At 39.2% G+C, this 26,576-nt stretch overlaps 4 protein-coding genes and 1 long non-coding RNA gene across 5 annotated transcripts in view; 3 read left to right on the plus strand and 2 right to left on the minus strand.

Annotated features, from left to right (window-relative positions):
- The window catches only part of LOC146476604 (beta-1,3-glucosyltransferase-like), a 23,872-nt gene extending 22,140 nt beyond the window's left edge, over positions 1–1,732 (plus strand). Inside the window, exons 14-15 of the mRNA XM_085114480.1 lie at positions 593–737; positions 1,141–1,732. Coding sequence (XP_084970606.1) covers positions 593–737; positions 1,141–1,251 — 256 coding nt within the window. The 3' untranslated portion in view covers positions 1,252–1,732. The remainder of the gene's footprint in view (positions 1–592; positions 738–1,140) is intronic.
- Positions 1,733–2,899: 1,167 nt separating this feature from the next.
- Positions 2,900–3,365, plus strand: LOC146476608 (uncharacterized). The gene is made up of 2 exons (XR_014865562.1): positions 2,900–3,229; positions 3,275–3,365. It is a non-coding gene; the product is annotated as an uncharacterized LOC146476608 (long non-coding RNA).
- A 4,390-nt stretch (positions 3,366–7,755) lies between these two features.
- Positions 7,756–9,020, minus strand: LOC146476609 (heme-binding protein 2-like). The gene has a single exon (XM_085114301.1). It carries the CDS (start codon positions 8,939–8,941, stop codon positions 8,267–8,269), a length of 675 nt encoding a protein of 224 aa, XP_084970427.1. The 5' UTR covers positions 8,942–9,020; the 3' UTR covers positions 7,756–8,266.
- A 4,366-nt stretch (positions 9,021–13,386) lies between these two features.
- On the plus strand, positions 13,387–23,937 carry LOC146476610 (uncharacterized). The gene is made up of 6 exons (XM_085114485.1): positions 13,387–13,587; positions 14,073–14,255; positions 18,314–18,436; positions 19,780–19,872; positions 20,943–21,072; positions 22,693–23,937. Exons 1-6 carry the CDS (start codon positions 13,500–13,502, stop codon positions 22,733–22,735), a joined length of 660 nt encoding a protein of 219 aa, XP_084970611.1. The 5' UTR covers positions 13,387–13,499; the 3' UTR covers positions 22,736–23,937.
- LOC146476611 (uncharacterized) lies at positions 20,642–26,492 on the minus strand. The gene is made up of 3 exons (XM_085114486.1): positions 26,344–26,492; positions 25,220–25,267; positions 20,642–21,117 (listed from the first exon to the last, which is right to left on the minus strand). Exons 1-2 carry the CDS (start codon positions 26,490–26,492, stop codon positions 25,222–25,224), a joined length of 195 nt encoding a protein of 64 aa, XP_084970612.1. The 3' UTR covers positions 20,642–21,117; positions 25,220–25,221.
- Between the last annotated feature and the right edge of the window lie 84 nt (positions 26,493–26,576).

Raw genomic sequence — 26,576 nt, forward strand, 5'->3', positions numbered from 1 at the left:
GGCTTAACTTGCTTGACACCCAGATGACAATTTTGTTTACTAGAACGAGAACTACGTGAGATTTCTCTTTCGCGCAACCGCTGGGCATCAGAATACGAGATCAAGGTCGCTCAAGATTCAACCTCGTTTCCAGGGCTTTTCCCTTGTAAATTGGGAGGGAGTGGGAGCGAGGCTGCCCAAGATCAGTTCCTCACGTGTGTGTTGGATCGCTTCGTCTTTGACCCCCTTTTTTAAGCCATTGTGGTATTACTGTTTAGCTTTTGTTTGTTTTTGTTGGCTGAATTGGTCGGTAGCCTGCGAATATCGTGGCTGTTTTCGCACACTACCAACCAACAAACCCGAAGCAAATACCCGAAGCGCGAGAAAGTACGCGAACTAAAAGCCAGTTAGTGAATTACGATTGTTTTTCGCTTTACTTTTGCGTTGTTGAAAAATCTGCATGTTTTCTCTGATGGGTAGTTTTTTGGACCAATTACAGAGCTCAGTGAACACAGAACTAAACTTAACCCAACTATGTCAACAGGTAGTCGAATACCTGTTTAGAACGGATATCTTATAATAACCAGTGGTATGTTTTGTGTGCCTGTTTTAGTATGATCCTAAGCCGCGCTGGTATTGAAGCTCTACTGAAAAGCGATTGTGACTGCTGGCAACCAGACTCTCCCGACGATATGTGGCTGGGAAATTGTTTTCGAAGACTGGGAGTTCCTCTCACGCACAATCCCGCCTTCCACCAGGTATGCATGCAAAAATGACGTTTTTCTTTTAAAGCCGTTTACGTTGTAGCGAGTTCTCACCATAATCGAACAATTAGACTATCTATAGTCCCCTACTTTTCGTTACGTTGGAGGAAATGGATCTCCAAATAGGCTATTTCCGAGTAGCTTTGAACCTCACTTTCATAATGAGGTTCAAAGCAACTCGATAATGGGCTATTAGTTTACTCTCCATCACGTGACCATCTTTTAGCTTCACGGAAAACAAAATCAGCTGAGATGGGTCGGGGTGGATACCACGCCCACCCCCTTGGTAGTTTTTCCCCAAATTAGCAACACTGGAAAATGGAGGACGGTGACTAATCTACCATTTCAAACAAGGGGCGTTTTATAACCATCTTGTATTTGTTATTTTCTGTTTCAGGCGAAGCCCAATGAGTATGTCCCATCACTTTTAGCGCACCAGACGCCCGTCTCGTTTCACAAGCACTATGATTTAGATCCACTTGCTGTCTATAAAGAATATCTAAGTTGATGTTAGTCTACTTTAATCGATTGTTTTTAGGTTTATAGTCTTCACACGGCTTCCCAAATTTACCTGAAACGAGAAATCTAGAGGCTGTCCCGCTCGTTCCTATTCCGTAGTGAGGTCAATCGAACGCGAGCGAAAGGGATGCTGTCTTTGATTTAGGGATTCCAGAAATAATAAATTCCTTTTGTAGAATATAATTGATAATAAAGATGTAAATGTAATTTATTTACCCACGAAGTACCAAAGAGCTCTAGGAACTCGTTCAAAGGTGTCCGTGCGTTCCAGGTCGAATTGGATATTTGGAAATGTTGGTTTTTGTGGAGGGAGGAAAACCGGAGAACCCGGGAAAAAACCCTCGGAGCAGGGACGAGAACCAACAACAAACTCAACCCACATATGACGCCGAGTCCGGGAATCGAACCCGGGCCACATTGGTGGGAGGCGAGTGCTCTCACCACTGCGCCATCCCTGCTCCCAAACTAATTCATAAATTATAAATTTGTATAGCGCATAATTCCATGACGAGATGATCTAATGCGCTTTAAGGCTGGTTTACTCGTACGAAGTAAGCATAAGCATAAGTACAAGGTTGTTCACACGTGCGATGAGCATGCGCACAAGGTGGCAGGCGCAGTGAATTAATATTTTGGCGCCAAACTTTTAATCCAAGATGGCGGAGGTACACGCCGCCATCCTGAAAACAGAACATACTTCCGCTGACAACTTGTGACTACTTTTCTGTTTTCCTGTGCTTATGCTTGCGTTATTTCGGTTTACACGGCCGGGTGACGACTGGCCACTCCATTGCCGGATTAGCTTTGCTAATGGCAATTATGCTAATTAAGACGCAACGACGCAAACATAAGCACAAGCGCAAGAAAAAGGAACGATTTTCTTTTCTTGTGCTTGCGCTAATGCTTGCGTCTCCCCGATTTACACGTTGGTTTCTTGTGCTTATGCTTGCCCTTATGCTTATACTTGCGTCGTACGTGTAAACCAGCCTTTACAGTCTAAAATCTGATGTTAATTCAATACATGTAGCAGGTAAAACATTGAAATAGAACACTGAAGATAATAAAAGTGTAACAATCATAAAAAAAATCTAATTTAAATAATTAAGTCTTGAGAAGTCTTACATGAATGCAATACAATACAATAACTTTATTTAAAGAGAGACGTCATAACCTGTTACAGTTTACTAACTTAAGGCCCTCAAAATAAGAGGAATAAATGCATACAACATGCACAATATTGAGGTCAATATTCTATTAAAAAATATTGGGACAATAATATTGTAACATTCAAATTTGCAAAATGAAATAAGGGATAATGATTTTTCGTAAACGCACACAACAGTTTCACATTCCTGACGTCAGAAGGGAAAGAATTTCATAATCAACTTCGTTCCCAATTTCATAATTTAGGGGCCTCCGGCATGAAGGATCAGTCTGCGAGTGTGCGATAGTCCATATAGTCACCCTTACCTTACCATGAATTATATGCCGTGCGATAGGACCTGAACAAAGGGGTAAAGAACAATAATTCACTTATAGACCGATAGCCTCCCACGCAGACGTTCTCAGGGGGTCACGCGTTCCTGCCCCACGAACGCGTGACGAACCCCTAAGAACGTCTGCGTGGGAGGCTAATAGACCGAAGGTTACACCTGGTGTTAGTTGAAGACTGAAGAGCTAGCAAATTACCTATATAACTGGGTGTTATGCGAAGAATGAAGGAAGAAAAAATATCAATAGCTTAACACAAAACAGGCTTTCACAGTCATTACTCACTTATGTCCAGAAATGCACTTGGGTACTTCATATAAAACAAACCTTTCTGTCGTTTTCATATGACTTCATGTTTGACAGAATTATGTGTGTTTTAGTGAGAATTAAGATTATGTCTATCATACAGTTCATGAATGTCATTAGCCTTCATTTCTGGACATTCATTATTAAGGGTTTCATATATAGAGAGGAGGGTTTTTCATGACTGTGAAATGTCGAAATTCCTATTTCAAGAGCAGAAATTTTTCTCAGTCAAATATCGCGTATTTAGTTAATATCAGGATATAGTAAAATGTTATTTCTGGGTAATAAAAGTGAGATTTAAAAATGCTTGTTTGTTTTCGTTAATTGTTTTGTCGCCTCAAAACTAACATTGAACTATTACCGACCATGCACGGTACAATGAGCCTAATTGTCAGACGGTACGGGTCGCTCTCCGCCATTCTTTCCTTCTCGGGGAAGCCAGCGAGCGACCTGGACCGTCCGAGAATCAGGCTAGGTAAACTGTGAATATTCAAAGTTTATGAACAACATCACCGCAGTAATGATCCCCCAAATTAGCAATGAAATTGGTGGTTCTTTATGAACTCAGAAAGTATCGATCGATCCCCGAAAGTAAAGTCTTCAGTCATGACTCTCTCTTGTTAGTTAAATCGATGCCCCATTCACACAAAGGCTTAAACACGTTTAAAAGCTGTTCAGTTAAACACAGTTTAAAATTGTTTCCCGTTCATAAACGCTGCTTTCGAATTTTTGACGACTACAGATTTAGCACAAATGAAAGAATAAGTTAAAGTTTACTTGAATCCTATGTCAAAGCCAATGGTTCAGCTTTCTGTTACCAATTTTCATTTGTTAAACCTGGTTTAATTAAACATGTTTGGTTGGTGTGAATGGGGCTTGAGTTACATACGCGGTGTTTCAAGACGGTAAAAACAGGCTTTGATAAATATGTTAAGCTAGAAAAGACTGATCTCTTTAAAATTTATCAGAAAACACGTTATAAATACCTGTTTAATAAAAATTGGGAATAGAAGAGCGGTTTTCAATTGAGGATATGGCAAAGCCAAAACTAAAGTTATCGCAATTAGCCAGCGACCACAAACCTAAACAGTACGAGTACCCAACGACACTTTTAGAGAAAGATAGTCGTATGTTGCACTAAACATTAGCTGAGTGTCCCTACGTCAATCTTGGTCACTATTTAACGTCCCTGGAAAAAAATACCCGCCCTTCACTGCCACCGAGCAAAACTTTTAAGAAATGAAAATCCCAGCTAGCTGTAAATGTGATGTCTGTCAACTAGCCAGCAACCAAGTCAGCTTGTAGGTACGCAGTATCTTCCCGAGACTTAATTTGTTTATATATCTTTGTGACATCGACAAACATAGCAACATGGCTCGTCAGGACCGAATCGGGCAAGTTAGTTACATAGATGAGAATTAACAGTACAATAAATCAATCAGAACTTGAAGCAAATACACGTAACAGGGGCCAGTTAAGCGCTGGAAAACGCGTGTGAAGCGAGTCATGGTCGGTTTTGGTTTTACTTCTGATTGGTTGAGAAAGGTGCGCGATTTTCTTTTAACCAATCAGCAAATACGAATGTTCATTACTATGCTTTTGAAAACCGCTCCAGCACGCAATACGACAATGGGGAGCTCCCCGTTAGAAACTTTATTTAGTACCCTTCCCTTCCCTGGGATTCTGCTAATCGGGAGAAGTACTATGTTTATAAAAAGTTATAACCTTTACAAAGATCGAGAAGCACACTTATTTTTCCATAAATATATTTCATTGTCATCTATTTAAGAAAAAATAAGGAACACGTTTCCGTGGAGGTGTAGTGTTATCAGAGCACAAGCTTGAGGGAACGAGAAAGTGCTTCCAACATACGTGCAAGCATTTTGCTTTCGTTTAGTGAACACTGAGAGTTATTCAGGGAAGCCTAAGGGATGAATGGTTTGCACACGCATCGACATTTTTGTCTTCATCGCACATCTGTTGACGTATCTTTTATTTTAGTAATAGCCCATTTTACAGTTGTGTGCTAAGTGACCTGATCTTTGATTCTAAGCGAGGCTGGGGGTGACCTTGTTTTGATACAAACCTCACTGCTTTTCATATGCAGATCAAACTGTTCTTATGCTAACTTTTCCATTTACATATGAAAAGCAGTGAGGTCTGTATCAAAACAAGGTCAACCCCAGCCTCGCTTCCAATTCAAGACCAGGTCACTAAGCACACAACTGTAAAATGGCCTATTCTCGAAAGTGCTCACCTCAACAAAGAACTTAATTAACTGCATGACGACCGTGATAAGACCGACTCGTTTAATTAGCTGTGGAAAGTTAATTGCGGGTAAACGGCTGAAACGGTAAATCATAGAAGCTAATTGAAAGATCATCGCCCTTTAGACTCGATTGAGGTCAGCAAAACTTCTGTACGTTTGGTCCAGATTTGGTCGACCTCTTTCTCAAAATCGGTATCGATCTTTGGTTTTGTTCATTCGCGCCTCGGCATGTTCAAAAGCTAATTTTTACTAGCGATCTGCGGTGTCATATTGAGGCTCTGAATCCAAGCGCTGCACGAAAAATCACCTTATGTCACTCATCTTTGCCAGAGTATCGAAAGTGGTAAAAGGTCGTCTTTGATTTTGATCAAAGGTATGGCAAATTGAAGGTACGGCTTTGATTTGTTCAAATGTGTTTAAGTATTAACTTTTCTTGTAGCTTTTCTTTTCGTTTTATATCCTTCCGTTTGACATTGTAATTGTATGAAATTGTAATTGTATCCGTCGTCGTGTTCTTATCTTCTTTTTTGATTTCATTTAGGTCTCCTCGCCATTGTTACATCTATTTTTTTTTTGTTTACATTGTATTTGTGGTGTGGCAAAATAAATAAATAAAATAAAATAAAAATAAATAAATAAAAGTACCTTTGATGTTTAAAAAGGTGTATTGTACCTAACAAAGAGAGTTACCATTAAAATGCCTTTGATCACCTTCGACGCGTGCCTCAGAGTAACTTTGATTCATGTATATAGAATATTTAATTCTCCCGGTGACGCGAATCAAAGATGACCAAAGTGAAATTTTGAGTCTAGGTCTTTGGCATTTCGTATATGGTATATTTCATTTTCCGAGCTTTTAGCCTGCAAAACAAAAAAACCGCTCTGTATAAAGTGAAATGTAGGCTATATCAAAAACCGAGCGTATTACTGTAATGGTATGCATGGTATATACTAATAGTTCCACGTACCAGTAAAAGATAGAAAACAATTCTTTGTTGGCCTTCTTAGCCATCGTTTTTATTTTATTATTTTTTCAAAAAACAAGAAGGTAAAAGAAGGTAAAACTTACCAAAACACAGTCAGCCTCTGACATATGAATGTAACAATAAATAACTTTTAAAACAGTGTTTATGTTGAGAGCAGCTGAATCACCTCTCGGCTGGTTGTAAATTAGAATAAAACAGTCATTCCTGAGGTATATATACAACTAACTCGACACTGGTTGATTTGCCACCGAAATATTTTATTAATGCTGGGCAGAATAATAATAATAATAATAATAATAATAATAATAATAATAATAATAATAATAATAATCATAATAATAATAATCATAATAATAATAATCATAATAATAATAATCATAATAATAATCATAATAATAATAATTTTTTTTAAATAATAAAAATAATTCTTTATTAAAATATTTCACACAAATTGCTATTTACAAGTTAAAAGTATTTAAAAAAAGAGCTATTAAAAACCTATTCACATTTCATTTCGATTAAAAAAAAGATAATATTTTCAAGCAATAATGTTTTTGTAAAGAAAAAGAAAAAACCAAATGTTAATAATAATAATAATAATAATAATAATAACATCACGAAAGTGATATTCAGTGGGGCCCTGTAGATTGAGAAGAAAATGCATAATGCTTTAGAAACTTACAAATGATTTAAAAAACATTTCCAACGAAAACATTTTCTTACAGCTCAGTCTCTGCCTTGGCACTTTTGTTTTATACTAGTCAGGATGTCAAATTATCAAAGTATCGTCGCGAGATTGAAATTGTTGAAACGAAGTCGAAGAAATTTATAATTTAAAAAAAGACATTACACTATTAAAAATTAACGGTGGAATCACGGCGTTTTCAATGTCAGTTCCAGGTGATTTTTAATACGAATTCACACAGTCATGAAACTAAAAAGTATACTGTTCTGTCTTCATTGACGTACGTAGGGTTTGGTCGCGGTTTCAACTCATTGAATAAAAATGTGCGATTTATGGACGCGGCGGTCAGTTGCTATGCCGCAGTTTATCTTCATCGAATCAAAAAATGTTTCACCAACGCCCGAGGTAAACGGGCATTGTAAGACATTTTTAACTAGTGTCATTTCAACATAAGTATTTTTTTTCTCCCACTGCACGCTGACAAATTTGTAGTCAACCTTTTTTCCAATCTGTATTTTATTTTCGCGCCAATCTGTCAAGTTTTAAAATCGTGATCTTCTTAAGCGCCACAGGCGATCTTTCTTTTGTTATAAAAAGGTGTTCAATTAGATGAATATTTAACTGATTTTTCCCAGTACCGTGAAATTCTTTCATACACACTTCAGTGATTTTGTTTTGACTAGCCGTTTCAATGCGGTTTATTCTTGATCGAAAATCCGGACAGCAACGAAGGCTCAAGGACGAAAATAACTGAAATATTGTGAACAGAGTTTTTTATTACATTGACAGCTAATTGTTTCTAGCTAATTGAATTTACATTTCCAATCGAAGTTTTGCGGAGTAATCAAGACTCTCCGTGCCATATTTCATAACTAAACTGTTTTTCTCTCTATCTTTTTTTATTTAGTAAATAGGCAGGCATACATATAGCTTTTTCATACATTTTCAAATGTATCCGTACTTTTATTTTCACTTGACAGAAACTTTGATACCTTTAAATATTAACTGAGAAATATCAGCAACTGAAGGCCATAAAAATTTAAAGATATTTTTCTGCTTCATTCCAAGAAGAAATTATGCTTTCTGTGGACATCTAAAGCTTTAGTTCACTTCAACAAATTTTAGCTCAAAATCTTGTTAACATTATTTCGTATCAGGGTTCATATCCTTGAACAAGTCGCCATGGTGAAGACTGAATGTGATCACTGAAGCATAAACTGTAAACAACATTCAAATGTCATATTAAACCGCCCAACTTTCCAGTGTTTTAGTCAGTAGCCTGGCTAGCTACAGCGGGTTCTTGCCCTTCATCTCCTTGTTTCTTCGCTTCTGCAGAAGGCTGAGGATCTGCGAAGAGCAAAACTTCGTTATGCCGGCCAAACAGCCGAAAGGGTGGATCATGGCCAGCTGTGAGGTACTTATTCTTCACATAGCCTTTGCCATCTCTATCAAGAGCCTCTTTCAATCTCGCCACGTTCTCTCGCCAGTCTTTCTCCTTCGCGAAGCCACCAAAGTGAGCTGCATACATCACCCGTCCCTGATCAGTCTCGTGAAACACTGCTTTCTCTTTCGGAATTGGAGGATTGGCCTGATGCTCGGTCGGAATGTAAAAACCCATCGTGAAACCTATGCAGTTGCCTTCATCGTCGAGATCTACGTGAGAATTCACAGGGACTGTCATAGCTATTTTGTGTCCTCCTTCGTTCTCGCCCCTGATGTAGTTAAAAAGGCGCCAAAATCCGGTACTCGAACAGTTTTCTAGGTTGCCCTCTTCAAACCTTGTCTTAACCCATTGTGAGTTTTCATACAAGCGAACTTCGTAGCCCTCTTTGCTCTCAAGAACCTTGAATCGTGGACCTTCGGATCCTCGGTAGCTGTCGGGAACATGAAATTCGCTCGCGTCCACCTTCGGTTTCTGCTCACCTTTTAACCAGCCGAACATTTTTCTTTGAGTTTTCTGAGCGACACAGCAATGCGTCCACAGTTCTACGCAAATATGTGCAATCGTGCATGTGCGATCAGCTGCCGTACGCGTTACGTAACCGCAGCTTTGCGTGACAATGTATTGCGAAATGCGGCAACCTGGGACGAGCGTGGCGTGAGCGTAATTTTTAATTTCGTACCCAGATCTCAAACCAGATTGCAGGTTTGAAAATGCCGTGGGAGATCTGGGTACGAGATTATGTGACTTAATTGAAAGGTTCTCGTGAGTGTATCACCGTACGAAGCTTTGGCATTGATAGCAATTTCAGTTTCAAATACGGGGAGTTGGCAGTGGTTGATTCGTTGTGCGAGCGTGACCGTTATAAACTTAGCAAAGGCTACTTCTACAAACATGAGCAATTTGTAGCTGGATCTTTGTGTAGATGAGGATCAGCAATGGACTACATAAAACAACTTGAAAGATGCAGGGCTGATCGAACAGCTAGTATTTTAATAACATTTCCTAATATTTCGATAAGACGAGCTAACCCTCATCAGAAACAGAGAAAAGCTAAGTGACAATGGAATCAAACGGTTCAGTACAATTAACATTGATGAACTAAAGAAGGGAAAGTGATTCAGGAAGAGACAATAGTAAAAGCTGTCGTCCTCATTTATATACATATTGGATCAGGAGCCCATGATTGGGTCAAAAGATCATCTCTCACAGGGCCCGGGTATCCCAACTCTATGGCTTATTTTGCAGCTGTCAGTGCTTCTCCTTAGAATAAAGTAACACTGAAAGAAACTGTTCTCTTCGAACTGCCTCATCTTGTTAACTGACGATACTCATCTTATTTTTCTTGGCACTTAATTCGTGCCTCGTTTAGAAAGCCTCGCTTTTTTGATAAAAATTCAATCATTGCCCTTTAATTTGTGCAACGGATATTGCGACTGTGGTCACCGTTTGATGTCAGTTAAACCCCCCCCCCCCAGGGGGGGTACTCCAAAAAAATTGGGTAGGGGTGTGCGCCCCCCCCCCCCCCCCGGGAGTTAAACATAGTGAAACCTGCCAAGAACCGTATGATTGAAACAAGATCGAATATGGAACTGAAAACAGTTAGTACTCACCAAGGATCGTTTCACACCTCATAAAAGAATGGTATTAATAAGACCTGAATATGAACACTGACTCAATTTAAAAAACCCAACAGGTTTTTATTCCGATAAAACTCCTTAAAATCTCGCCCTTTTTTCAAGCATCCCAAAAAGGCAATAACCTATACTCGAAAAAGCCGGAATCCTTACCGACCGAATAGGAAACGCAGCAACTTAGGGGGATTTGGTCAGGTCAGTCCAATCCGTAACAATTTAACTGTTAGGAGAAGATAGCCTGTTCCAGGCTCCTAGAGAGACACGCGAAGGAGAGGGCGAGGGGACGAAGCCCCCCTCGTTTTCGTCCCCCCGCCCTCTCCTTCGCGCTTCTCTCTAGGAGCCTGGAACAGGCTAGGAGAAGAACGAGACCGTTGTCAGTCCAGCTGTAAGGTTCAGTAAAATATAGAATAAAATTTGATCCTTTTACTCAAATCAAGGGACTAATTTTTTTGTGATTGGGTCTAAAGTGAGGTATAGATCCGAAATAGAGTATATAGACTGATCTTGAGTACCTTGGTCTCTGAAACACCAAAGCAATTAAAAGTTTTGTAGCCGACCTGTGAGAGATATTCGGAGATAACAATGTCTCTGACCCTGATGAAAAACATGTTGAAAAGTTCGACAGTGTAGGCGTGCCGGTCCTTATGGGATGGGGTCAAGATTTTATGCTTAATGAATAGATTTCTACAAGACCATCAGTTGGTGGCAAATTCCTCTGCTCAATTAACAATTGACTAAATTGTGCCATATGGCTTTTGGAAATTACATTGTATCCACGAAACTTGTGAAACAAGAGCGAGTAGGAATGAAGTTTATGACGGAGGAAATTTTGACAACGGAAACGCCCTGGGAACGAGTTTGTTTCAACTCGGCCTCTTTCAGCCCCTGATTGCTAAGCCTCCCATGCAGTCGCTTTTAGGAGGAGGTAATACGAGTCCCCTAAAAACATACAATAAGCAAGGAACCGCACAACGAAAATGCTGCAGGTATGCGCAGGATCTATATTCGCTGTCGTGTTAAGTTTTCTACGCAGTCGGATCAGCATTGCAGAAATTTGAGTCCCCTAAAAACGAGTGCGTGGGAGGCTACTGATGGCTCTGCCACGCGAACATTCCCGCCGCATGACCACAGGTCGCCAGCGTGCGCATACGTACGTAGCACGCATTCAAGCTAGTGTGTGTCACAGATCACACACATGCATAATGCAGGTAACTATGGTTTCTCATGCAATGTTGCCGGTGAAAGACTAGATAGAAATTTAGTTGCTGTGCTGTTGTCTTAATCGTTCTCCAATCCGTAATCTCCATAAACGACGTTTTCACTTGCATTTGTCATTCATTCTTAGCAATTATTAGTCTAATATCCTACATGTATACAACACGTTTTTACATTTCACATTCAACTGGACACCGTCATTACTCTAAGGGACAAAACTGAGGGTTCTCGACATATCAATTTTACTTCCTTGTGTTTAAATATATTGCTGAGCGCCGCAAATTCTTGTCCCTATCTTTATCTCAAGCTACCGCCTATTACAAACACGTTTAAACTTTGACAAGAAAAACTGGAACACGATCTTATCATATGTTGTGCGTGTGCAACTGATTGAAACAAGGTTCGCTCAAGGTGTCCGCTGAGGTCGCAGAACATGTTCGCGGATAACTTCACTGACTGATAAGTGACCATAGATAAATTGAAAACAAATGCTCTTGGAAACATTTCAAACGCTTGAACGTGATGTGTTGAGTGAAACGTGAAAGGCGAGAATTTGAGAGCAGGAAGCCGTCCTCAAAATGTTCAAGTTTTGTAAAACGTCCAAGTTTTGAGATCACGCACCCTTGCTGAATCAGTGTAAGGAGGGTACAAGGAGACGGATGGGGCTGCAGGCTAGAGAGAAATGGGAGGATTAGAGCGGGGACTAGAGACCTTGGGGTACGGAAAAGGGATGAGCATCGAAGACAAAAACAACAATTGTGAGATGACGTAAAGTCATTAAAGTCTGTAGCCTGAGAATCAGGCCTTTCAGGGCAGGGAGGAGAGAAAGAGAGAGAGAGAGAGAGAGGAAAGAAACGAAGGAAAGGTAAGAAAAGCCTTCCCCCCTCCCCCCTCTCTGGAAGGTCTGATAAAGCAAGAAATTGTAGAAATAAAAACAAATGCGCTATCAGTTACATAAGTATTTTGTTGTTTGTCCCTGTTCCTGTTGCGTGCTAACTGAGACAGGCGATAAGTCTCTTCGCTTTTATTATTCGCTCACATCGCAATTTTTTTCACTGACCGTTCGTCACTTTCTCAAGGATAAAGTGGCAACGGAAACCAAGAGCAGCGAGGAGGTGAAATCCTAGCTAAGCAGTTGCAGTAACAAAACGCTACTATTTTACAGAACAATAGGTTTCCTGTTCTGAAAAGCTATCGTGCTGTACGAGCTTTGTTTTAAAACACTTGAAGACGACTGGATAAGGAATACAAGTGGTTTGACCGTGCTCCATTTCAATTACACCTCATTAAAAGTTTCTTCTATCAGAATGAAATAAGGGTTTCAACTTTGAACCTCTAACTAAGAAGAATTTGACCAAAAAAGTATTCCACTTATCAAATACTGCTTCCAGTGTTTGTTGTTTTAACAAAATGGTTGATGTATAAAAAGTTGTCAATACACAAATGGAGTTTAAAAAAATATTTATTTAGGAAAAACCACGAGTGGGGCGCAGATTTATTGGCTGGGTTCCATTGTTTTGACAGAACTTGCGTTAAAACATTACTGCCGGAAATACCTACTTACTTCTGAAAAAAAAAAAATCACACTCACGGTCCGAAACTTCGTAAGTCGTCGGGAAAACTATCCACCAATGATTGCTAGTAACACGAAGTCGTCGTGAACTTCGTTGCACAATCGGAATTTGAAGAGTTTTCATGAACGTCGTCGGCAGAAATTTGATTATTATCCTCAGTATGAACCACTATTTTCGGCTTGGGTGGTCTTTATTATTCCATTTTTATTAACTCCGAAAACGTTCTTAATTTTCCAAGATTCCTGTTCTGCAATTTGCCACACAAGTTTTCCAGTTATTATTTTCCACCTAATTTGACTCGGCTTCGGGTTAAAACTAGCCAATTTAAGACAGGTGGTATCAGATTAATTCCATATTCACTCTCATTTTCTCATTTGATTTTAATTAATTAGCCAGAAACTGATCATCACACATAAATGTCACAACATTCTTATCAACGAAATCAAATGCTTCATATTAATTCACACCCCCAAGACATTGTGACGCAATTACCATTTAGCACATAAAAAAACAAGGGCTTTAGCAAAGCGGGCAAAGCTTGCAACACGAGACAATATACACGGACATTGCTTGTGTCATTAAGTCCTACACAGGAAGACGATCTAACTTCACTTCAATCGTCTAAAAAAGACTATGGTTGCTGTGAAAGAAGCATTCATTTTTGTTGTTGTGTTTTACCAAGTCTTTCTGGTGGATTTTTCACATGGGAGATCAACAAAAGGTACGCTTTGCTAGGCCGAATACATATACGTTTATTTACTGTCCAAGACACGGGACAGCTGTGTAATTTGCATCAAAGATTTTTTGAACATCGCTGCAGTTCTGCAGCTTACCTCAAGTTTTTCTTCTCCAAAGTCAAATCTAATCATGTGATATATGTGCGCATGATGAATCGAACTTTTGATAAAATCCTAAAGTAAGACCTTTGTACGCAAGTGAGAAGTAGCTTCCTGTTGATCCCGTGGTGTCGAGCTCATTATTTTGAAAACGAAATGAGATCTAAGACAGTTTTATCCAGTTTGAGATTTTCAACGTTTGCAAATGGAAGTGTTCGAAAATCAGAACCAGCAAACTTGCTCTTGATTAACTCAGTACTCTTTCTCTCTTTCTCTCTGTCTCTGTAAATTGTTGATAATTTTGCCTCATAGCTGCGTAATTGAGACCTACAATAAAATGACACGTAAGAGTGATTTACTTGATTTTCAGAGCTCGTGGACCTTGATAAGAAAATCGATCGACTTCACAGAAGATTTCTTCTGCGAGCATGGATGCAGTCAGCTGAAAGAGCACAGCATCTGCGAAGATCTAAACGAGGAGTGAGATCCACAAGACGAAGAACGCTAAAATATCATTTACCGAATTTCCCGCTCTATCCAATGGACCTGCCTGGTGAGTGATTAGCTTTTGACATGTACAGGAATTGGTGCTCGTGTTGCCCTGATTACTAGTTCAGGTCGGTTTCTTGCTTGGTAGGCGCAAAGAAGGAAGAGGTTGAGCTGATGCTAAACAGAAAAAGAGAACAAAGCCCTGACGCGTACCAGCGTTTTCCCGCCGGCCTCTTCTTTGTGTTCCTACCAAAAAGGCTAGCTTTCAATCGCAGCTAATGAGCAATCCAGGGTTGTCTCTGTGGTGAAGAGATTTAATAGCTAATCCACTTGTGGTTTGGAACGTGGTTGAAAAAACTTGAAAAAAGGAGTTTGATCGCTAACACGTTTGGAAACAGATTTCAGATTGCCGTTTCAAACTGAATTTTCCCGACCACGAATACATTGTAGTTGAATGTCTGTGATCTTTTTGTACGTGTGGCATTGAGGGACAGGGCTCGAAGATAAAGCAGCTCTGTTCATACTCTGCTATTAAGAGCTTCAAAGCAAATACCGCGCAAGTCATTCTCGATACTTCTAAAGTCATCGTGGGATTACCCTTGTAGATTCCTATCTTTTTGGTTAACAAAAGTGACAAAAGTGATACATGTAATTAGTGAAATTAGTGGTCCGGTTGACAGCGAATTTGCTTTGGAAACTGTCCCACAAATTTCTCAAGTGTTCATCGAACGGAACAAAAGAAAAAGTTTGTATTTATCATTTATGAAGAGGGCATGATATTAGTTTTATCTTGCGGCATTACTGACAGAATATTTGTCATGCTGCGATAGGTCTTTTATAGAGTATTACTTTAATAGTAACATGTCTCAGTATTGGGGGCTTAAAAATATACGAAAGAAAACACCGATGTCAAATTCGTTTTTTTTTTCCTGTTCCCACAGAGATAAAGAGAGCTGAAATTAAACCTGTTGCATTCTTCTTAAAAATTTTTCCATGAGATCAAAATTCGACAAGAATTCAATATTAATCCAATTAAGCTGCAACGAAATATCACTTTAATGGCTAAAACAGGGGATTTATCAACAACTGTCCACTTAAGTTTAAAAGCTCTTGGAACAACTTTCATCCTTTGGCACGTTAACGCGCGGTGTTTGCTGTGCTGTACAAGCTGGTTCTAACTTTTGAGTCTGTGGATGAAATCCTGAAGTGTGACCATTCAATTGAAAGCTACTGAGCGGTACCTTCCTGCGGTGTTGTTTACTATGCTGTACAAGGTGGTTCAAACTTGTGAGTCTGTGGATGAAATCCTAAAGTGTGACCATTCAAATGAAAGCTACTGAGCAGTTCTTCCATGGGGTGCTGCTTATTATGCTGTTACTTGGTGGTTGGATAGGGTCCAAAAGTGTAACAGAGCAATTGAGCATTCATACAGATGAAACCTGTAGGAGAGGGCGCAAGTCTCCCGGGGTACTGTTTGTTTAAGCATTTTAAATACTTTACAAGATGGTGTGAAATTGGGATGGCCAGCTTGCTGTAAGTATTGACTCGTGAGCCACTTTAGTGAAAGCAAGTTTCGGGGCATGATAGTCATATATGTACTATATATATATAGAGTCAAGTCTATAGGATACTGCAGAAGTAACGAGAACCAAAAATGCGAAGGTATTGCACCCGTGTTCAAACTGCTAATTAAAAACAAACAAACAAAAAACAACGAATGGTCAAAATAAAAACGTTCTTAACTGACCTTCAGCCTGGGTCTTGTTCTTAGAATTGTTTTCACAGCCTCAACGTTCTTATACAGAAAAGGGTATATTCCGCAAGATTAGTAGGATAATAACGAATATAGAGCGTACCATGACCATATTTGGATAGTTTTACAATGTGTTGAATAATAAAGGTCGCAGGTATTGCAGCGTTAAGGAACGTATTTGATACAAGGTTATCAGATGTTACACACAATTTATGTAATTTGAAACGCATCAACTCATAGGGCAGAACATTTTACTCACGCGATTTTTTATTAGTGAACGCAGTATAAAGTCTATAACCTACCAAGTTAGCAAAGTTCAAAATGTTTTTTTTTTTTCAGTTGTCGACAAAGGCGCGTCTTTTTCCAATTCCTTTCATTCACCAGTCCCATTTCACCCTAGCCTCCCACGCAGTCATTTTTAGGCCTAAAAACGACCGCGTGGGAGGCTAATTTCACCCCCACCCCCCCCCCCCCCCACAACCAATGTTGAGGGAATTTCCGAAGGACTTTGAAACAAACGCCTGACAACATTGAAAAGGGGAGGGAGGGAATCGGAAATATTTTTTATGTTTTACATTACGTTTAAGAGACTTTTTAAGGAAGAAATGATGATTTTAATAAGAGTGTCTCCACAATTTTTAAAATGCTTGTGTTACTTACAGTGGTAACTAAGTAAAGTTGTAACAGTTCACAGCCAAGCATATACTGCCCCCTCGTGCTCCCTCCCGCTTTCGCTGTTGTTTCTAGCAATTCTCCTAGCCAATCTTGCTAGCCAACATCGAGGGGACAGTAATTTATCTCAGTAACGTCAATAACACCGTATCACGTCATAAAATCCAAAATGGCCGCATGCGGGAAATTTTTAAAAGCGAAAATAGGCGATAATCATATCTAATTTTGAAGCACACTTGAATTTTATCTCTACTTTTCGAACTAAAATTTAGAATTCAGACATTATTTCCGACAATTTAAGTCAATTTGTCGTCAGAGTGGAGATTCCCTTTAAAGGAACTTCTACATTCAGTACAGCACGATAAACAGTAAAACTTAAAAGATGTCACGGTCTAACGGATTTCTTTCAAAAGTCCAAAATTCAACCACCCTTCAAGTACGACATAGCAAAACATCATCAGCTATTGAATGGTATGCTTTTCTGATGCTGCTTTTTTTTTATAATTCCTGGTTATTTCTCAGTTTAGGTACGAACTTTTACAGCCATCTCTAATTTCTGCAGCGAGGCGCTTTTTCGAGTAAATGCGGTAACGATTCAGTGAAGGGGTTGAAATTACGCGAAGATGCGGAGAGGGATAATGAACCGCGTCTTGGATTCTGCAACATATTTATTTTGCTGGGCGTTAATTGCAAAAAATAATTTTTGCCTTTTATTCATGAACATTTAGCAACATTCACGAAGTATAATTTTCGCTAGTTTCCATTTTGAGTTTTGTTAATTAGATTAGTATGTGCAATAAAGTCAGAAAATTCAATAGCCTCATTACATGTAAGTCTTCATTCACCAAACTGATTGCAGGGCTGATGCTACGGCAAAAGGCAATTTATTTGCGTCAATATTTCAACTGGTCTTTTGAGGGTCAGAGTTATAATAAGAAATAAATTCAGTCAGTCTTTTCTTTTATCCACGTCGGCTACAATTAAAAAAAAATATTTTCAACTGTTCTAAAATGTTTAGTTGCTCTCTTGGTTTTGATATTCAATGATAACATTTGCAACTGTTTACTATTCAACACATCGTAATATACTACCCAAATATGGTCCTGTTGAACTCAATATATGTCATCCGTACACAACAGATATCCTGCGATATAGGTAATTTCGTGTGTCGGGGTGAAAAATGGCAAAATAAAGATCGTCTCCAGCTTTGCTGCAAATAGGTCTGTGCTTTTTTTTAATCAGTATGTTGAATAATAAAACAATTGTTTTGCTCAATCTTGCGGGATATCCTGATTTTAGCCAACTCGGCCGTAGTATGAGGCGATATTCCGCGCAATTGAGCAGGATAATTGTTGAGATGATATTCCCTTGACGGAAACACTCTGTTGTTGAACATTATCAATTTCCCCACTACAAAAACTTCAGGGACCCTGGATTGTGGGATCACTTGCGGGAAGAAAGATTTTTGAAAACTTTCTTCGAAAAAAAATCCCGAAGGATGCACTGTTGCTCGGCGCGATGTTTTTCTTTCTGTCTTCCAAGCGATCCCACAATCCGTCATTCTTACCAGACTTCCCATAGTTCAGTTCTGGATTGGTAAATTCCTGGAACAGCTGTAAATCTGTACTGAACAATATTATAACCACCTTATAGTACCTGTATGTACATTATCCAATCAGTGTTCTTACCTTATGCAGTGTGCAAGGATGCGAAGCGTGAATCGGAGGCCGGACTGTGTAAATCATGGGCAAACTCTGGCTTCTGTGAAAACCGCAAGAATGTGATGTCGCGGTACTGCCCGAAGGAGTGCAAATATTGCAGTAAGTCTGAGAGACTCAGTCTATAATATAGCCTCGCTCATACTACTGTTATACAGTTATGCCCGCCGATGCAGGTAATTCTGAATTTGGGCCCCATTAACGCGAACGACCGGTTAACAAGACAACCTCGTTGTTACGGCCTCTTTTTCGGCTCACGATATAATTTTGTAATCTAAAAAGACCCTTCTATTCCGACTATGCGGCCTGTGGGTGGTCAGGTCACGTGGCAATCTCGCTCCTAGAGGTTGCGTTCCTTTTAGTCACGTGTGGCCTCCGCTGGCATAAAGGGTGCGTGGACCCTGGGGACGAGATTGGTCATGCGGTCACGAGGTATCCACTGTATTTCTGTTTTGCGTAGTCTCACCAGGGTTGGGCAGCGGCCATTTTGAATAATTTAGGCTCGGTCGTCTAGTTTCGAAAATCCTTATATATTTCCGACACACGCCCAAAGGAAAACGTTCCGTACGGTTTTTGAAGGAGAATAGGTCCCAGTCCTCATGTTAGTCGACTGCGCGTAAATTATTCAAAATGGCGGCCGGTCGCAGAAAAGATACGAAGAATAACAAGGCTTTTTACTGTATTTTTCATAATTGATACGAGAGCCCCCTGCACAGCTTTTAGAAGTAGACCATAATAAAGCCTAAATTTCAGCTGACGCTCTGGTCCCTCACTAGTAAGGAAAACGTCGCTTGAAAATTAAATTTGCGTTGTGGGAAATCCAACTTGTTTGTGGCTGAACTTTTCAGGACTTGAATTAAATATCCGTAGGGGCGGCGTTCAAGCTCAGAACCTGAAACGGAAATTCACCGTCTTAAGTCCACGTTTCACAAAACCTTGAGTTTGATCATTTCACTGTCTCTGTTTCGCAGAAAACGGCAAAGAAATGTATTACACTGTATAACGCTGTTACGCCTCGTTCACAATAGCGACGGAAGCGGAATCGGCCGGAAGCAGAAGAATCTTCTGACCAGTGTGAATGAATAGAACGCAAACAGAAACAGACGGCTTTCGAAGGCCGCCTTGTTTTTCCGTTCTAAATCTTGCGTTAAGGTATTGAAAATGAGCTATGTGATTGGTTGATTCTTCTCAGTGCTTGCGCTTCTGATTCCGATCAACCAGTTCACATTTGATCGCAAGCAAGCGATGGAATCAGAAGCGGAATCGGAAGAAAAAGTAAACGTTCTGATCCTTGAGATTCCGATTTCGCCGACTTGACGATAGCGATTCCGGAACAGAAGGTTCCTTAAGGTTCCGATTCCGTCGTCAGTGTGAATCAGTTCCTGACGTACGTACAGAGTCAAATCTTCCCTTATCCTTTTATAGCGTTCATTTCTTTCCTTCAGAGCCATTCAGCCCTCCAGGGTGTACACTCAGTAAACACGGCTGTTGTTGGAATAATTCACCCGCTCATGGAGCAAGCCGACACGGATGCCCAAGTATGAATTTCACTCATTTGACTTACAGTTACACAAGAGTAGTACTTATTTAAAGCAAATAATCTAAAAAAAAAAAAAAAAAAAAAGAGCAAGGCTGATTTCACGGTCAGGGAAGTATATTTTCCAATATTTCGAAAGGCACGATATTGGAAAATATACTTCCCTGACCGTGAAATCAGCCTTGCTCTTTTTTTTTTTAGATTATTTGCTTTACCGACAATTTTTTTGCTGATTAGATCCTTCACTACAGGATCCGGTACTTTTATTTTGTCACGGTGGTCCTTGCAAACACAGTTTATCACTGGTTTTTACTTTAAAGCCAGTCTTTGTGAGTGTTAGGAGCGGCCTTTCAATTATTTAAGTGTCATTAAATGAATACATCTGACATTTTTTTTTAAGTTTCTGGTCCTTGTAATAAACTCTGCATTTTGTTTACTGGTTATACTGATACCCCGAATAATCGCCCTCGCGGAGAATTTCTTTTCTCTAGACAGAAGGAGTGGCGATTCTTCCAGCCAAAAAGAGGGTGGCAGTCATTTCTGAATTTCTAAAGCTAAGGTTAAGGGATTGTTTACAAAGAGTTCGCGCTTCCCTATGGCTTGAGGTTTATTAAGGCAGGACAACGTTTTCCCCTTGTTATACACTTCACGAAGTAATAACTTGCCCGACCCACGCAAATATGTTTATGTTGCCTGTGCGCCAATTAATTGGTTTTAATTTCCCTCATCACAATTCACGTTTCTGCACTGTACATCATAGTTTCAAAGTATTGAAAGACAGTCTAAGAGCTTTTATTTGAAATGATAACAACGTTGCATATTCCTTTACAATTCTCACTAAAAAGGTAAATAAGAAAGGCGGTAGATTGGTGTCACGCAATGTTACTTGGACACTTGACACTGTGGAACACACAGAGTTTTAGCAGGTCATTCACACTTGTCTTTGTCCATTCTGATAAGAAAGGCAGGATTTTAGTGTCACGCAATGCTACTTGTCACACGTGACACTGTGGAACACACAGAGCTTAGCTGGTCATTCACGCTTGTCTTTGTCCATTCTGGTCATCACAGGGTGCATGGACTCTTACGCACGCCTTTGCAGACTATTTACACTTCGAGGCTTCAACTACTGTCCAAAGACAGGGATCAAAGGGAGGTTCATTCGGTACAATTGCTTCCAGTCTTGTGGATGGTGTGACAAGTGAGTACGGTTCCATTTCTGTCATGTTTTAGACTGTTCATCTGGCTGTAATTAAGACAAAAATGAAATATAAATGATGCCCAAAGCCTTCTTCTAGAGGGGTATGGATACTTTATGGAACAACACAATAGTGATGAGATTTTGAACTATCAAAAAAATTTTAGTGTGACAATAATTATATTATTTCAATCAGTTAGCAATTTAGAGATAATCAAGTAGCACTGAGTCTGACATCAATCGTATGATGATCTGTAACCTTATCAAGACAGGTTAAGAATTTCCTTTCACAGTACTTGTATTCAGATCCGAGAGAAACAGAGAGAGAAAGAGAGAATTGCTTGGGACTTTAGAGTATGAACTTTTTTTTACTACAGTTTAAAATCTTGGAAAAGACCCAAAAAGATCCAATAGACATCGCAAGAATGTAATGACATAACAGAAACTGAAAGTAACAGTAAATACATGGACAGGGATACCGCAACAGCTCAGGCCAATTACTGCGGACCAGGGCCAAAACTATAAGAAAGACAAATTTACATCATGCAAAAAAACTGATGGTCCAATTCTTCAAAAAACTGTCTGTCCAATTGATGCAGTCTGACTCTTAAACAATGCCACCTGGTGGAATTATGGGGTGATCTAATTTTTATAAGCATGTGCCTATTTGTTGTTTTCTTTGTCCGTGAAAAATGTGAAAATTTCAAGCCCTAAAAAAAAAAAAAACGCATTTATGTTTATTTTCTAACAAAAAGAATACAAATAAGCTTACAGGTCAAATGCTTCCCATATAGCTGTTGGGCCTCGTGGTTCATGACAATGGTTTTTCTATTTCTAGTGTATAGGCCTTATCACGGTTTTCGACGCCATTATGATGAGTAGGCAAACAGGCCTGAAATATCAGTGTTTGTATGGAAATCCGATCTCAAACATCGCTTCTGAAAAATTCATGAATTGGAAACTTTTGGTACTAGGAAAAGGATTTTAAGATAAAATTGGAGGGATGTAGCTGTGCCATAAAGCGTCCAGTCGTGTTTTGAACTTTCCATACATTTGTCTCTATAGCGAACCAGCAGTGAACTGCTACTAAAAATAGTTCGCGGGAAAAAATACAGGGAAATGTATGGAAAGTTCAAAACACGACTGGACGCTTTCTTGGACAGCTACATCCCTCCAATTTTTTTCCTAAAATTCTTTTCCTAGTGCCAAAAGTTTCCAATTCATGAATTTTCCAGAAGCGATGTTTTATGAAAATTATTTGACATAGGATTTCCATACAAACACTGTTATTTCAAGCCTGTTGCCTACTTGTCCAAATGGCGTCGAAAACCATAAGGCCTATTCTATTGAAATCAAACCAACATCAAAAGGAATTCAACTTATTTCTCCTCACCGCCCTTTTACATTAAATATAACCTTAAATGTGCAGTGGCAAGCAATTTTCGACCATGGGGGAGCAGCCCCCATCCCCCCCCCCCCCCCCCCACTAGAAGTTTGTGCCTTGAGCACTAATATACAGTCATGTTACTTAATGGAATGAAAGCCCTGTCTGTCCTGGAAAATGCTTTTATTACGAAAATGAAAAGTTTTACACTAAAGCTTTATTTGAATTTCTATCTACAGTTTCAGACAGATCATCGGCAACCAAACAAGAAATGCCATCTAACATTGCAAGACCTTTTGAGTTACAGCTTATTCAGAAAGATGTGCTCAATATTACAGCCAAAATGGCCACCAAAGCCCTCTCAAGCAGGGGATTTGAGGATAAATCTCAACTATACAACATAAATATTCACCACAGCCCAAACTAGAATCACACCAGCCTGAGAAGATGCTTACAACTTGCACAATTAAGAAGAAGTTGGAGCATGCTTATAGCATTTTAATGTTATCAAACTAATCTGAATTTAATCTAGCCAATAATCTGGATATTTTCATATTTTTGGTTGTTGGGAAGGCCAGTAGAAATTTTTATGGGCATTTAATCAGTTAAAGACATTTGAGCAGCAGGAACATTATTTATCTTTGCTCACAGCTACGAGTTACCACAGCATAAACGGTCATCTTAGTTGAGTCCTCCACCCCCAGAATCCAAATTGCTGCAAAATAGTTGGGGTATGTGGAGATTTTCATGTTAATCAACGCAGATGGTTTTTATAAACTAGTTATTTAACAGACATGTAGTTATAAGACACTAGATGACTATATGGTTTAGATATCTAAGGGTCACACTCTAATATTATTACTCATTTATCTTAACCATTTGTGTTAACAAGTGCAAGCTAGCTTGTAGGTAGATTGTCTAATGCCTGGTACAGATCTCACATTTCTCCACATCGAATATCAATTCAACTTGTCAAATTTGGCAGAAATTTAATGCCTACATATTGAGTTCGCATTGACTGAAGAGTCACCACATTTCTGCCTTGTTGAATCAAGCACTGGCATGTCCGTTGTAAGGTATAATTAGCAACTTTGTATGTCTGAGGACAGATACAAATTATTTAGATAGCTACAGGTACAAGTGTAGTAAATCACTGCAAAAAACCTTACTGAATATAACTTTACATGGCACAATCATTAATGTCATTTTAATCACTCCTATTATTTTTTCTAAATATTTACTAATCGTTTTGCTTTTAGTCATTTTTTTGTATTCTGTTTTGAACGTTACTAAGTCTGCATCAGCCCTTTGGCTGCCCACAGTCATAAACCTACTTATCAAATACAATATGTATGTGTATGTACGTATGTTTGATCCAGGTCTGACAGACATAAGAGGCCTACAAAGGCTAGCATAAAAGTATAAGTATTTAAAGAAAATTATAACTTGACAATGAAATAATAAAACTCTGTTTTACAACATAATTTTTATGTAATGTTTAAACACGCGCACAGGGTTCTCATTAGAAGGCGGGACCCGGGTACCACGACCAGGATACACAAGAGTCAGTACCTGCCTACTTTTAAACTGAACATAAAGAAATTCACTTCAAGTGTAATTTTCTGCCCAGCTACTCTCCTATAGTGCTCCCCTACTTCAAAACTTAATGAAACCCCTGCGCGCAGCAGTGTTTTATCAGGATTTAAAACCACGATACGTAGCCAAGTGGTTTTAGACCCGATAAAACATGTGCTGCGAGTTTTTTGAACAGCTTCAAAAACATTCCTGGAAAAGCATGTATCAAGAGAGTTCATAACGATGATGCTTTTATGAACATTGGAAATTAGCATACGAGAAAAACATTAAACACTGCATACTAATAAGGAGGTTTTATGGGGTTTTAAAACCACTGCACATCATGTTTTATTGACCATTTGATAGGTCCATGGGCTTATATATTATTAATGAGTTTTTGAGTGCTGTTCTGGGGCCACTCTGTCAACTACCAATATTTAGTTTGATGTATTTACTGACTCCAATTATCCAGTTATCCCATCAACCCCCAATATCATTAGCAATATGTGTGCATAGTCTCCCCACCATTCGGCATATCTTTCTTACAGTGCTAGTTGAAAGAATTCACTTAAACATCAGCAAATTTCATCTTTGCTGATCATTTCCTCTATTCTCATGACCTGAACGTTTGCTCAAGCAGTAATAATGTAAGGAGAAATTAGACACTGGTCACTATTGGGGCTTAAAACGTTAACAGCTGCGGCACCAGGTCTCCCCTTACACTTTCGCAAAGTCCTTTTTTCTCATTTCCAGTATTAATAGTATTTCCTGGCATGAAAGGCTTGAAATCTCCTGCAGCACGCCAAGTTTACTGATGAAATTTCTCTCTGATGGCATTGTCCAATCCAAAATGACTATTCTGAAGCTAAATCAACAGAACCAGGGGCTCGGTTCTCCAAATTTCTGATGACTTACCACGCCGGCGGTATTTTTAAATGCTTTTTCGCCGATTACAGGCATGGTACTTGGCCAATGTTTTCATGGAATTATACAGATTTAAAAATTTAGCATTCCAAGCTAACAAAACTTGACTTCTGTTGAGAAACATTTATCACCAAAGACACTTTTCGGGCCAAGTAAGTTACCAGGACTTTTGAGAAACGGCCCCCAGATCATGCCACATAAGTCAAACATGGGTTTTGGAGATGGTGCCATTAACAGAATTTGTAAATAAAACACAACTGATGTTACCTTTAATCACAACCACAGGATGATGTTTCTTGTTTTTCTTGTAATTTCCTGTAAAAAGACATGTTATCACCAAGTAAAGGGAAAGAGGATTAATACCTCAACAAAGCATCCTTGCTAGCCTTGAGGAAGATATTTCTAACAGATATTTGCCATTTTATATTGTCTACTATTTTTGTCAAAATTGAATCACACTATTTGCATGACAATGCATAATGACTATGTTAATCTTAAGTGAACTATTTCTAACAGTTTATACTTGAAAATGGCATCATGAAGACTCCAAAATGTTTTGATTTTATTGTTGATTTTTTCTTGGACCTGTATTACCAAACCTTTGCCTATAAGGATTTTGAATCAAATCCACATTATATTTGGCTAAAAACTTAGTCATCTGGATTTGTGAGTCTGAGGCATGATAAACTGGCCTGTTTGCATGACATCCATGTGTTTGATCTGCAGACATGGGATTTGCAAAGGACCGGAGTTGGCTGGCAGGTGTTCAAAAGATATCCATACCCACCCCATGGAGATCATTGGGAATTCCAAGGGGGAGGGGGGTCTCAAAAGCAAAATTTTTAAAGGAAATAGTATGAAGCTAAATTAGAATTTCTTGAGGGGTGGGGAGAAACCAGAAACTCTTCTGTGGGAGGGACATAAGCTTTTAGTCAGTACTTCAAAATTGGGTATCCAAAAGGCATGTCTTCCATTACAACCCTTAAAACAAAAGAACAGACAGAAGGTCTCTGATTGGCAGATAAGTAATATCAATGGGTGACATCAGCGATATCTTCACCATTGTGTAGCTCTTGAAAATATCCATACCCCCCCCCTCCACCCACCTCCGTGCAATGGATTGGAAAGTTTGGAATTTATGGAGGGGGGGTGGGGAGAGATCCAGTACGGGTATTTTCTGGCACAACACATTTAATTAGTGAAGACAGTGTTGACAACACCTACTGATATAAATGTGCCAAGCAGAGGCCTATCGACTGTTGAACCAAAGAGTCCTTTTGTTTTAATGGTTTGTACATTTACATAACCAAACGAATTTTTGGAATAAATTTTTTTAACAGAGACCTTCCCCCATATAAAGTTCGTGTAGCTCGTGTAGCTGTTAAGATCACCTCTTATTTTCAGCACAGGAACGTTGAAAGTCTTCCCATTCTTTCATACATTTAGATCTGTCGCCATTATTTCTATCTAGACATTCTTTCAAGGCTTGATGATCGCAAGATGGCGTTGCCACTATTTTGTTTCCTCCGGTATCCGCCATGTTGGATAATACCCAGAGTACCCTGCGCCTCTGGCTGGCTGCTCATGCGCAATACAGTCGCTTTGCATCATGGGCTGGCCGTTT

This window comes from Pavona decussata, unplaced genomic scaffold (genome assembly GCF_977016875.1).
Source record: "Pavona decussata unplaced genomic scaffold, jaPavDecu1.1 SCAFFOLD_76, whole genome shotgun sequence".
Taxonomy (NCBI): domain Eukaryota; kingdom Metazoa; phylum Cnidaria; class Anthozoa; order Scleractinia; family Agariciidae; genus Pavona; species Pavona decussata.

Excerpts from the sequence above, each read along its gene's own strand:
- LOC146476609 (XM_085114301.1), bottom strand. The coding sequence starts at position 8,941 with ATGTTCGGCTGGTTAAAAGGTGAGCAGAAACCGAAGGTGGACGCGAGC.
- LOC146476610 (XM_085114485.1), top strand. The coding sequence starts at position 13,500 with ATGGTTGCTGTGAAAGAAGCATTCATTTTTGTTGTTGTGTTTTACCAA. Across the intron at positions 14,256-18,313 it reads CTATCCAATGGACCTGCCTG|TGTGCAAGGATGCGAAGCGT; the intron begins GTGAGTGATTAG and ends TACCTTATGCAG. Across the intron at positions 21,073-22,692 it reads TCTTGTGGATGGTGTGACAA|TTTCAGACAGATCATCGGCA; the intron begins GTGAGTACGGTT and ends TTCTATCTACAG.
- LOC146476611 (XM_085114486.1), bottom strand. The coding sequence starts at position 26,492 with ATGGCGGATACCGGAGGAAACAAAATAGTGGCAACGCCATCTTGCGAT. Across the intron at positions 25,268-26,343 it reads TCCTGTGCTGAAAATAAGAG|GAAATTACAAGAAAAACAAG; the intron begins GTGATCTTAACA and ends GTCTTTTTACAG.